The sequence below is a fragment of the Hypanus sabinus genome, unplaced genomic scaffold (genome assembly GCF_030144855.1).
Source record: "Hypanus sabinus isolate sHypSab1 unplaced genomic scaffold, sHypSab1.hap1 scaffold_678, whole genome shotgun sequence".
Taxonomy (NCBI): domain Eukaryota; kingdom Metazoa; phylum Chordata; class Chondrichthyes; order Myliobatiformes; family Dasyatidae; genus Hypanus; species Hypanus sabinus.
This window is the reverse complement of record NW_026781531.1, coordinates 66451-80166: the sequence shown is the minus strand read 5'-3', so window position 1 is coordinate 80166 and position 13716 is coordinate 66451. Positions and strand designations below refer to the sequence as shown.

Genomic DNA, 13716 nt, shown 5'->3' with positions numbered 1-13716 from the left:
CACACCTAATTTGTGTACCTGCTCCTTTCATGTACTGGGTAACTTCCTTGCCCCATTCATGTGATGAGCAAGTACACAAATTGGGCTTTTTATAATGTCAAACTCTAAACAAATATGAAAGAAATATATATGAATTCCAGAGCTCCACAGAAATACGGTGATAGTTAAGCCATTAACAAGATTATAGCCAATCACTGTATTTCAGTATATAACTGGTACAATAATACATATAACACTTAATTTAATAATATGACAAAGTATTGCACATTTGCATCACTAATAATCATAAAATATAATTGTCAAGTAAGTGGAGTAACGTAGTCTGCTTAGAAGCCATAGGGTTATAAGTGAGAAAAAAATTACTTTTGTATTAGCAAGTAATTCACGGACCACCACAGTCACGGCTCCAGTATTTCACCAAAAACCATCAAATATCTTATCTTAATGTTATTAGTGGCATTTCCACCCCATCCACCAACCCCTATCCCCAACCCCCACTTCCGTAAAATTCCCTCAATTTAATATGCAGCCGCTGTTAAAATCCCCGTTTGTTTATTTTGACTTTTTTTTTACACAGGTGCTGGAGTGGTGAGATTCACGTGAGTAATCTCCGGTATGATCGGCTTTATGTATGAGGAGCATTTGATGGTTCTGGATGGGGCTGTGCTCAATGGAGTTCAGACGGGGGCGAAAGGGGAGGGGGTGGTTAAGTAAACCTACCGAATGCTGAGAAGCCTGGATACCGTGGACGTGGAGAGGATGTTTCCACGACAGCACAGTCTCAGAATAAAGATGCTTCCCTTCAAAACTGTGATGAGAAAATTTTTTTCAGCCAAAAGATGACTGATCTGTGGAATTTGATGCCGCAGAGGTCGGTTGAGGCTGCCTTTTGGGTATATTTATGGCAGAGATTAATATATTGATGATTGCTAAGTAGGTTCAGGGTTACAGAAGGAAGGCAGGAATATGGTGCTGGAATAAATCTCAGCCATGGTTGAGTGGTGGAGCAGACTCGATGGATCGAATCACCAAATTCTGTCCCTACATCTTAAATCTTACCATGACTGAATGATGACTCCTCCCTATCCCATATCAGGTTCTGTGACGTGTCAGGGACAATTACAGATTTGTTCACTGAGATCGTTTTATTTATCTTCAATGTTTAGATTTCAGAGAGCAGAAATATTTTGTTCTCCTTTGTATTGTTAACATGCTTCATTATCTGTGTTAAAGTTAGACCTGCGGTGAGAGATTTATTGGAAGAAAAGCCCACAACTGAAGCAAACCACGACTGAAGACGAGGGAACAGCAGCAAGTGAACCAGCCCGAGGACTGAGAGCACCGACTGGAGAGAAACCCTTCTGACTCAGGATTTCCATTGATTCAGTCAGGAGCAAGTCTGGTGAGTCTCATTTACTCAAACACTGGTCCTTTAGACATTACATGCAGTATATTCCGGAGTATAAGCCGACCCCCATTTTCAAGGTTAAAAAAGGGACTATTTCATGTTACCTTTGTATAAGCTGACCCCTTTTATAAAGATTTTTGATTTAACCAGAAACAATCACAAGATCTCACATGCCTGTACTCAGCTTTGCAGGATCCGGAACCTGAAAATTTTATGAACTGGTACCTGCTAAGAAAACAGGCTTACACATTGAAGAGCGTTATAAGCAAATTCTTAATAAATAAATCAGGGAGGAAAGTTTTGGATTAGGTCTCCAATGGTGAAGAAGCCTCTGAAATATTACTCCCGCAAAACCATTTAGCACCCATCGTAATCTTGTTAAAACATAACACGGGGTGGCGGGATCAGTACGTGCAATCAATATTGAGATTGCGACCGCCATGTACAAAAGATTAAAACAAATGCGATGTGATGCTGGCTTCAAGCTGAAGGTTGTTGATTTTGCTAAAGGAACGAATAATTCTGCAGCTGCTAAGAGGTTTAGTGTAAACGAGAGAGAGTGAGAGAGTGGAGAAAGGCAGAGGACACGCTGAGGGAAATGCCAAAGACGAAATGTGCAAACCGCAGGAAAACACGCCAGTGGCCAGAACTGGAAGAAAATGTTTTAGAGTGGGTGAATCACCAGCGATCATCCGGATACATTGTTACCAGAGAAATGATTCGAGTTCAGACGTTGAAATGGGCCGAAAACACCATGAGGTCAGTGAAAATTTCAAAGCTGCGCGAAGTTGGTGCACCCGATTTATGAATAGACGCGATCTTGTGTTGAGACAAAAAACAAAGATTGCTCAGAAAATTCCCGCGAGGTATTGTTGTTTACGTTCAAAATCGCTGCCGGTTGCTTGACGTGGGTTAAAGAGGTGTGGCGTCGACGTTCCGAAGGTTTCGGGAAGGAAAAGTCGCTGCTTGTCTGGGACGTGTTCAAAGCACACTTGTCAGGTGAGACAAAAGCAGCATCAAAAGCTGAAAACAGGGACATTGCAGTCATCCCCGGTGGTTTGATCTCCGTGCTCCAGCCACTAGATGTGAGTTTAAACAAACCAAAGAATTCATGCATTGAGAGTGGAACGAATTTAACTCAAAAACAACCAATAAATGCGACCTGTCTTCCCTGTATTCATTTTTCCAAAGTTGGCACCCTCTGGATAAGCCGACCCCTTAATTTTAGGACCAAATTCTCTGCTTATACTCTGGAATTTACAGTGTCTGCCCAGGAGTATCAGTTCAGTCTGTCAGACCCAGTTGCAATAATGTACTGTCAGTGCCCGAGCTCTTTAAAGTCACTCACATTCCCTCAGTGTTTGCTCATTTGAAGAACTTGCATCTTCTGAAGTAGCTTTTGGTCGGTTCTAAGTGTGGGGAGGGAAAGAGGGGTGTTTATATTTACTATCCTGCAAAAGGAGGTAATTGTTTACAATTACTTGCTGCAGACTCACTACCCATACCCTGTACATTCTCAACCAGATTATTGACATAGATGACAAGTAGCAATGGGTGTAACCCTGGGGAGCTCCAGGAGGCACGGGCCTTGACTCCAATAAACAGCCTCCCATCAACACCAACACGCAAAAAATGGTGGAACACAGCAGTCCAGGCAGCATCTATAAGGAGAAACACTGTAGACCTCTGGTGCTTCCCCCCTCCCCCTTTCTTTCTCCCGAGGTCTCCCGTCCCATGATCCTCTCCCTTCTCCAGCTCTGTATCACTTTCGCCAATCACCTTTCCAGCTCTTAGCTTTATCCCACCCCCTCTGGTCTTCTTCTATCATTTTGCATTCCCCCTCCCCCCAATACTTTCAAATCTCTTAGATTCTTTCCTTTCAGTTAGTCCTGACGAAGGATCTCGGCCCAAAACGTCGACAGTGCTTCTCCCTATAGATGCTGCCTGGACTGCTGTGTTCCACCAGAATTTTGAGTGTGGTGTTTGAATTTCCAGCATCTGCAGATTTCCTCGTGTTTGCTCCCATCATCACCATCTGCTTCCTACCATCGAGCTGTTCCCAGACTCTGGGCTCTGTGACAAACACAATGGTAGCAGCAAGATTCGACAGTGATTAATATAAAGAGAGATTTGTTGCTTCCTGAAAGCTGTCTGATGCAATGGACCAGATCCCTCCCTTGCTTACAACTAAATCTGCCCTAGGACGAAACCTCCCGGGTCATACTGTATCTGATAACCCACGTCCCCAACCTCGCTCCACCCCGTCGGTAGCCTCACAACTTTCCCACCACTTACCCCACACCCGTACATGTAGACCGATCACCGACATCCACTCTCACAGCTTGGGGAACCAGAATGAACTGATCCTACATTCCCGGCCCAGACGGTCCAGCCGCCTAGCTCGGTCCCGGCCCTTTCCCACTGCAACTGCCCTTCGATTTACACACCCCGAGATCAGCCCCTTCCTCATCGCCGCCCAACCAGGCTCAGAGGTCGTTAATAAGCCTCATGTGAGGCACTTTGTCTACCAATTCTCCTTTGTCCACCCTGCTTATTATTTCTCAAAGCATTCCACCAAGTTTATCAGACAACCCTTCGTTGCCTATTCCAATGGGGGTGACCCTGAGGCTGAGCCAGGATCCTCAAGTGTGGCACAAGGTCGGCCAAGTAGCAACAACCACTCCGACCCTCGTCCCTCCTCGAGAACCCGTCTGGTAGGGTGTGGTTCCATGCAGCTGCCCTGTTCTTTCTCCCGGCAGCCAGGGGTAGGCCCTATTTCCACAAACCCAATAAGCACCATTTAGTGGTCCAGGGGTATCATAGGCTTGACTCTTGGTACAGTTACTACTTCCCACTTGATAGGGTGCACTCTCATTCTGGTTCCACCAACAAGTAGTTCCAGCCACTGCTGGAGATGTAACTATTATCCCCGGCCATAGTTGGAGGGGTCTTGTGGAGGAGATCTACAACTCCAACCCTCAAAGCAACACCATCCCCAGTCTCATCTTCCAGACCTGGATATGGTGCCATTGACAATGCTACCATTACGGCTATCAGAAAACACCATCACTGAATTTACTGCGCTAGTATTCAGGGGCACCACTGACATAGTCTTACCCTGTTGGAGAATTCGGGCACATTCCCAATGTGCTCCCCGCTCATCTTGCTTAGCATAGGTGTGGCAGAGGGACAGGAAAGTGTTAAACTGGGGGTCTCCCGAGACAGGGGCTGGTTCCCTTAGGGTCATTAAAATCACCATTAACCAGTACATTTTCCCGTCCTTATCAGTTCTGCCAGTAACGTGTTTACAATCCGTTCGAAGTATCCGCCGGAGCTGCCCTTCCACCATCACTGCAGGAGGTGTTGTCAGTAGCACTTGGTACAGTCCTCTCCACCACGGTCCCAACTTCTTATCATCCCAGTTCTTGAGCAGGACAAAATCTCCAGGCTGGATGGTGAAGTAGTCACCTTTAGTTTAGGGTTCATCCTCTCGATAGGCCTTTCATACCTGTGAATGCAAGCTTTGGAGAGTGTTAGTTAATTTCCATAAGTATTTTCCCATCTCCTCCCCCAAGATATGCATACCCAATGTTGCAGGTAAGCTCTCAGGGAGGAGCGGCAGACAAGTTCGGGGTCCCCATGGGGTTCTCATGGGCTTCCTGTAGATGATTTCTGCCGGTGATAGCCCTGTCTTACTTGATGGCGTGATTCTCATATGGAATAGGACTAAGGGTAAAACCTTCAATCAGTTCAATCCAGTTTCTTGTGTAGGTTTTGCCAACTTACCTTTCAAAGTACCATTGGCTTGTTCCACTATGCCGCTGCGTTCAGATGATGGGTGCAGTGGAACTGCTGTTTTATAGCAAGTTCTTTACAGATTTCCTCATTTATTTTGGCCCATTGTCCTAGCTTATCACTTCTGGAAGTCCATAGTGTGGAGTTATTTAGCAATATTTTCACAACAGTCATCGTGGTATTATGAGTTGTAGGAACAGCTCAGCCTTCTGGGCGGAGACGGCCGCTTCAAAGGAGGCCTGCTCAATTACACTGGCATGCAAAAGTTTGGGCATCCCTGGTCAAAATTTCTGTTACTGTGAGTAGTTAAACGAGTAAAATTTGAACTGATTTCCAAAAATGGTGACACATTTCTTTAATATATTAAGCAAGAAAGCTTTTTCATTTCCATCTTTTACAGTTTCAAAATAACAAAAAAGGAAGAGGGCCAAAAGCAAAAGTTTGGGCACCTGCCTGGTCACGACTCAGTAACACCCCCTTTGGCAAGTATCACCGCTTGTAAATGCTTTTTGTAGCCAGCTAACAGTCTTTCAATTCTTGTTTGAGGGATTTTCGCCCATTCTTCCTTTACAAAAGGATTCTAGTTCTGTGGATTCTTGAGCTGTCTTGCATGCACTGATCTTTTGAGGTCTATCCACAGATTCTCGATGATGTTTAGGTCAGGGGAATGTGAGAACCATGGCAAAACCTTTTGCTTGCACCTCTTGAGGTAGTTCATTGTGGATTTTGAGTTATGTTTAGGATCATTATCTTTTTGTAAAAGCCATCCTCTTTTCATCTTCGGCTTTTTTACGGACAGTATGATGTTTGCTTCCAGAATTTGCTGGTATTTAATTTCATTAATTCTTCTCTTCACCAGTAAAATGTTCTTGCAATTAAGGGAAGTACATTTCTCATACCAGGCAGTGATGCAGCCAGTCAGGATGCTCTGAATTGTGTTCCTTTAGAAAGTCCTTAGGATTTGGGTCCCCATCCCAAACTTCTTCATCTTCAGAGGTGAAAGAGGCACTGTGCTTTTTTCACAACACAGCCAGTATATGCAGACCATGTGAGATCCTTGGTGACGTTTGTGCCATGGAACTAAAAGTTGTTCACCCTCTCAACCCCAGATCCATTGATATCAATAGGGGTTAGCCTGTCTCCATTCCTTCTGTCCAGATTCCAGATGAGCTGAAGACAGGGATTTATGATATTCTAGCCATTATTGGGACTTGGTTGCACCCAACAGTCTGAGCGATTTGGAGGAACAAATTTGTAGAGAGGTCCCAGACCATGCCAAGAAACAAAGGTTGATTTAGTAAGTGATTTTAACTTTCCATATATTGACTGGGACTCCCATGCTGTAAAAGGAATAGATGGGGTAGAGTTTGTCAAATGTGGCCTTAATCACTACCTAGAATTCCTGACGTATAAGTGTGCAATAAGCTGTTAGGAAATGATCCATGGCTGGTGACAGCAATTAGAGATCATAATGCCATGAAATTGAAAGTAAATAAGGAAAAAGAGAGTTCTGGATCACGGGTTGAGATTCTCATTTGCAGAAAGGTCAATTTTGAAGGTATCAGAAAGGATCTGACAAGTGTGGTTTGGGACAGGCTGTTTTCTGGCAAAGGAGTACTTGATAAGTGGGAGCATTCAGAAGTGAAATTTTGAGGGTGTAGAGTTTGTATGTGTCTGTCAAAATAAAAGGTGAAAGGTAACTGGTGCAGTGAACCTTCGTTCTCAAGAGATATTGAAGCCCCAGATACTTTGTTCCTCTAAATGCCTCAGACTGTTGGGTGCTGCCAAGACTCTTTAATGACTGACTCATTAATCATCATTCTATGTCCTCAACTCATCTGACTTGTTTTTCTGTCTTCTGTTGGTTTCTCAAAGCTTCCCAAATTTTTTTGCTCTTTTGTTTGCCCTCTCTTTGGCTTTTATGTTGGCTTTGGCTCACTTCAGCTTTGGTTGCGTCCTCCTGCCTTTCCAATGCTTCCACTTCTTTGGGATGTATCGATCACTCAGCTCCCGAATTGCTCCCAGAAACTCCAGCCATTGCTGCTCCATTGTCACTCCTACCTTTTCCCTTCCAAACAAGTTCGGCCAGCATCTGTGTCATAGAAACATGGAGAAGTTCAGTATGGAAACAGACTATTTGCCCATCTAGTCAATGCTGAAAATACATTCAAGCTGTCTAATGCATCTACCTGCACTGGGACCATCGCCCTCCAACCCTACCATCTAGGCTGCCATCCAAACTTCTTTGAAATGGTGATTCCGAGCTGGTGTGCACCACTTGTGCTGGCATTTTACTCTGCACTCTCATGTCCAATTCATTGAAGAGATTTTCCACATGTTCCCCATAAATTTTCACCTCCCCACTTACCCATAACCTCTGGTTGTTGTCACACTTAACATCATTTGAAAAGCCTGCTTGAATTTACCTGTTCTATACCCTTATATTTTGTCTACACTGAAACGTAGTAAACCTCCAGCGCGATACATGCCTTTTGGCCCACAAAGCTGTGCCAAACATATCCTTACCTTAGAATTACCTAGGCTTACCCATAGCCCTCTAATTTTCTAAGCTCCATGTATCCATCCAGGACTCACTTAATGACCCTTTCATTTCCGCCTCCACCACCGGCACTGGCAGCCAATTCCACACACTCACCACTCTCTGTGTAAAAAAAAAACTAACTAACTTCTATACTTCTAACAAATCCTCAAAGCAAAGTATAATTTCCTTGTTTATGTTTAGAGCCTTTTTTTAGGTGGATAAAATGATGAGGGGCATTGATTGTGTGGATAGCCAGAGGTTTCTTTCCCAGGGTCAAAATAACTAACACAAGGGGGCATAGTTTTAAGGTGCTTGGAAATGGGTACCGAGGGGATATCAGGGGTAAGTTTTTCACACCAAGAGTGGTGCATGCATGGAAGGCCCTGCTAGCAGCGGTGGTAAAGGCGGATAAAATACGGTTTTTTAACAGCCTCTTAGTTAGGAACGTGGAGCTCAGAGAAATAGAGGGCTATGCACTAGGGAAATTCTACGCAGTTTGCAGAGTACGTTACATGGTCGGCACAACATTGTTGGCCGAATGGCCTGGAACATGCTGTAGATACCTATGCTGTATGTTGAACAGCAAAATAACTTTTCTTCTTGGTACAGGGTCCACCATTTTAATGTTGCTTTTTCACACTCCCTTAGACCCTTTGTCCATCTCCTGAGCAAACAGAGATGAAAAAAATATTTAACATCTCCCCCATCTGCTTTGGTTCCACATATGGATTGCATTCCGGTCTTTCAGAGGACCAACTTTGTGCCTTACAATCCTTTTGCTCTTAATCTATCTGTGGAATCCCCGAGGATTACCCTTCATCTTTTCTGCAACAACAACCTCATGCTGTTTTTTAGCCATCCTGATTTATTGTCCTCTTGAGTTTTTTATACTCCATTAGAACCTGCCTGCCTGCCTATCCCTGTTATGCAACTCCATTTTGTGCTTCACCAGGGTCTCCATATCTCTTGAAATCCAAGGTTCCCTACAATTTCTATCTTTACCTTTTATTCTGAGAAGCACATACCCACTTTGTACTTTCAAAATTTCACTTTGAAGGCCTCCCACTGACCAAGCACACCTTTGCCATAAAGCAGCCTGTCCCAGTCCACAGTTGCCAGATCCTAGTGTTGTTATTCCAGGTGTTGATCCATTCCCTGAACACATCAGCCTTTCCTACGCTGCTCCTTGTATTGAAATATACAGGGCTCAGCATATTCACTGCATCATGCTCAACGTTGTTCATTCCTGACCTCGTCTGAGGACAGAACAACATCTGTCTCCAAAACCCCTCCAATATCTGTTCTGTTATTCCACCTGCAATTTTAGTTTACCCCCCCCCCCATGCCCCACCTCCCACCACGCAGCTCTGTCACTCCTTTGGCTTTCATCTCCGAGATCAATAAAAAGGAGGTGCATACCAGGTACAGGCAGATAGGAACAAATGGGATACGTATGAAGTACAGGAAATTCAAGTGAACACTTATGAAAGAAATAAAAGAAGACAAGGGTTGCCCCAGCAGACAAGGTGAAGGAGAATCCTCAGGGATTCTGCAGATATGTTAAGAGCAAAAAGATTGCAAGGAAAAAAAAATCCTCTGCAGGATCAGAATGGTAATACATATGAGGAGACAAAGTAGATGGGGAAGATTTTTTCTGCATTTCTATTTACTCAGGAGAATGACACAGAGTCTATAGAAGTGAGGCTAATCAACATCAACTTCATGGACCCTGTACAGATTACAGAGGTGGAGGTGTTAGCCGTCGGAAGGCAAATTGCCATGGATAAATCCCCAGGGCCTGACAAGTTGTTCCCCAGGAATCTGCGGAAGACAAGTGCAGAAATTGTTGGGGCCCAAACACAGATATTGAAATCGTCCTTAGTAACCGGTGAGGCAGTGGAGAATTGTAGTACGGCCAATATTGTACCACTGTTCAAGAAAGGCTCTGAAAATAAACTAGGAAATTGTATCTTGGTGAGCTTGACATCAGTAAGGGGAAAGTTATTCTAACGTATGTGCAGGAACCGGATAGATAAGTATTTGGATAGATGTGGACTTCTGAAGGATAGAGAGCATGTCTTTGTGCATGGTAGGTCATGTCTAACCAATAATAGAGTTTCTTGAGGAAGTTATCAGGAAAGTAGATGAAGACAAGGCACTGGATGTTGTCTACATGGACTTTAGCAAGGCACTTAACAATGTCTCATATGGGAGGTTGGTCAAGAAGGTTCAGTCACTCAGCATTCAAGATGAGATAGTAAATTGGATGAGCCAATTTTGGGAGAAGCCAGAGTGTGGTAGCAGATGGTTGCCTGTCTGACTGGAAGCCTGTGACTAGTGGTTGCCACAGGGATCAGCGATGGATCTGTTGTTGTTTGTCATCTGTATCAGTAATCTGGATGAAAGTGTGTTTAACTGGATCAGCAAATTTGTGGTTGAAACCAAGACTGGGGATTCAGCGGACTGTGAGGAAGACTATCATGGCTTGCAGTGCAAACTGGACCAGCTGGAGAAATGGAATTTAATGCAGACAAGTGTGAGGTGTTTCACTTTGGTAGGACCTACCAGGGTGGGTCTTACACAGTGACTGGTTGGGCATTGAGGAGTGTTGTAGAGGAAAGGAAGCTGGGAATACAGGTCTATATCTCACTGAAAGTGGTGTCACAGTTCGATAGGGACGGAATGAAAGATTTCTTCACATTGGCCTTCATAAACCAAAGTACTGAGTACAGAAGGTGGATGTCATGTTGACTTTGGACAAGACATTGGTGAGGCCTAATTTGGAGTATTGTGTGCGGTTTTGGTCACCAACCTAGAGGAAAGATGTAAAAGAAGTTGAAAGAGTTCAGAGAAAATTCACAAGGATGCTGCCAGGTCTGGAGGTCTTGGGTTGTAACGAGAGATTGATCAGGTCAGTACTTTATTCCTTGGAATGTAGAAGATTAAGGGGAAATTTGAAGGAGGTATACCACAATTATGAGGGTTAAAGACAGGGTAAATTCAAGCTGGCTTTTTCCACTGTGATGGGGTGGGACTAAAACCAGAGGCCATGGGTTAAGGGTGCAAGGTGAAACATTAAGGGGGACATGAGGGGAAACTTCTTCATGCAGACTATCATTCAGGTGAGGAATGAACAGACAGCCCAACAGGTGCATGCGAGCTTATTTTCAACATCTAAGAGGTTTGTGTAGGTACCTGGATGGTAGGTGTACGGAAGTAGACAGTTTAAATAGTTCAACACAAACTAGATGGGCCAAAGGGCCTGCTTCTGTGTTGTACTTTTCCCTGTCTATGACAAGAACCTTAAATAATAATAATATTCACTCAAATTCCTTTTAACAGATGTGCAGCCCAACCATATATCTGAGTAGGTGATATTTACATGGTGTTAAAACTGTGGCACTTTAAATTAACAGTACATAAAAGAAAATCCCAGCTGCACGTTAACAAGGCTATTTGTGTGAGTGTTTCAGTTACTGTGGGACCAGGCCCCCATGCAGCTCAGTGGGAACAGGGAATAATACCAGTGGAGAGAGTCAACTGAGCCAGGTCACAGATTGGAGATGGCTGAAATGCCCCATTCTTAGAGACAGGAAGAGCATCAGGGAATTTGATGGTAATTCCAGATACCAGCACTGTGTCCAGTCAGAAGATGATTTCTCTCTCCAACTTCGGTTGAAACTCACTGTAACAGATCACATGTGAGCTACTGAAGTGATCTCATATGTAATGTTGTCTTTCATCCATTGATGGTTTTTGTAAATCTTATTACAGGTTAGAAATTTGAAGGAATTTGTCTACAGGAATCTCAAACACAGCACACCAGTTTTGCTGTCTCTGTCCAGATATTTAAGAAGTGGAGCAAGGGATTCATTCAACCAGCCTTGCTGCTCAGATTATGGGCAGGGATTCACTCTGTCATCTGACCGACTGGCATGCATGCCAGTTTAAAAAAGGGGAGAGGACGTTCTCCTGCTCAGACAGTGGAAATGGATTCAGTTGGTCATTTCAACTGAAGGTACATCAGTAAGTTCACACTGGAAAAGGCCATTCACCTGTTCTGTGTGTGAGAAGAGATTCAGTCGGTCTTTCCACTTGTGGACACACCAGTCAGTTCACACTGGGCAGAGGCTGGTCTTCTGCTGAATTTGTGGGGAAGGATTCTCTCGGTCATCTGAACTAATGGCTCACCAGCGAGTTCACACCGGGGAGCGGCCGTTCACCTGCTCAGACTGTGGGAAGGGATTCACTGAGTCATCTGGACTAGTGGTACACCTGCGAGTTCACACAGGGGAGAGACCGTTCACCTGCTCAGACTATGGGAAGAGATTTACTCAGTCATTGGATTTCCAGGTACATCACCGAGTTCATACGGGGGAGAAACCATTCACCTGTTCTGACTGTGGGAAGGGATTCCATGGATCATCTGACCTTAATAGACACCAGCGATTTCACACTGGGGAGAAGCCGATCACTTGCCCAGTCTGTGGGAAAGGTTTCACTTTATTATCTGACCTACGGAGACACCAATCAGTTCACACTGGGGAGAGGCCCTTCACCTGCTCAGTCTGTGGGAAGACATTCAGTCAGTCATCCGACCTACAAAGTCACAAACGAGTTCACACTGGAGAGAAGCCATTCACCTGCTCAGACTGTGGGAAGAGATTCACTCAATCATCCCACCTACAGAGTCACCGGAAAGTTCACACTGGGGAGAGGCCGTTCACCTGTAGTAAATGTGGGAAGGGTTTCACTCAGTTATCTAACCTTGTGACACACTACCGGGTTCACACTAGGAGAAACTTTTAATAAGCTGCATGCTGGATATTTGTCCATCACCGTTGCTGAATACAATTTTGATAGTGACTGTCAGTGCTGAACTCTGCAATTATTGCTGATGCTCACCACACCCAGTTCTGCACCCTGGTCACTGGGTGACTGGGAGGAGTTTTTTTCTGATGCATATTCACCTTTAATGGGACTGGAGTTTAATATTCTGGATCTGAGACAAATAAATCAGTTCTATTTTGAACTTCGTCATCGGTACTTAGTGAATTTATAACATACCTAATGTACGGTAGAGAGTTAACTAAGGCCAGTTGATCCTGCCAGTGATTCAGTTCCATGACGGTCCTTTTGAATCCTCCCCTGTTCCCCTCTCGATATCTCCATGGTGACGGGTTCCAAACTGTCACCACTCTGTGGGTGAAGAGGTTTCCCTTGAATTTCTGAATTTCCCTTGACTGAAGAAGTCGAGCTGACTGCAGTTCTGTCTGGGATGTTCTTCACCCTTCAAATCTCTGGGTTGATGGAGAATGACATTGGTAGTTAATCTCCTTATGCACAGCTCATTTCCACATTATGGGTCATTTTCCCTGCTTCTAAAAGGTTGTTATAAAACACCACTGTCCTCTAAATACTGAAAGCAGAATGGGAAACCATCAGTTGAATGTGCAATGTCGCAGAGTTAGAAACCAGAGGCAGGTCTGCACAGTGCAGAGTTTGGGGCTCTGGACAATGTTTGGGGTAAGAACATATGATGAGAAGGGAATCAGCTGTGGGACATGGCTGCAACAGAGTGGAAACATTTGGAAGCTGATTGACAGAGAAAACCTTTTGTTTCTCTGACTGATGACACAAGCAATGCCTGTGGTGAGGTGCTCCACTGGTTCAGGAACGTGGATGTTGGGAATGGTTTTATTGATTGAAGGAGCTGTTCCTGCTTGTTTATCCTGTAATATATTAGCCAGGTGGTTATTATGGATTGTCCTATCTGAAATAATGTTTTGATTATCGTATAATTTGTAAACTTTTGACTCTAAAACTGGATCAGGCTTGAATTTATGGTGTCTTTATGAAGTGATGGAGACTCTTAAAGCAAGATTTTGTTGAATGTTATTTGCCAAGATTGAATTAAACTGCTGCAGGATCCTGGAATGTCTTGGATTGTGTCTGGTTTCTCTTGGCAATT

At 44.1% G+C, this 13716-nt stretch overlaps 1 protein-coding gene across 2 annotated transcripts in view; it reads left to right on the top strand.

The window, feature by feature from the left end:
- LOC132389850 (zinc finger protein 239-like) overlaps window positions 1–12782 on the top strand; it is a 44160-nt gene extending 31378 nt beyond the window's left edge. Inside the window, exons 3-5 of one of the 2 annotated variants that reach the window (XM_059962414.1) lie at window positions 578–613; window positions 1234–1402; window positions 11520–12782. In XM_059962414.1, the coding sequence (XP_059818397.1) occupies window positions 11928–12554 (627 nt within the window). In that variant the 5' untranslated portion in view covers window positions 578–613; window positions 1234–1402; window positions 11520–11927 and the 3' untranslated portion in view covers window positions 12555–12782. The remainder of the gene's footprint in view (window positions 1–577; window positions 614–1233; window positions 1403–11519) is intronic. The other variant, XM_059962412.1, reaches the window with a different exon arrangement.
- Window positions 12783–13716: the final 934 nt, after the last annotated feature.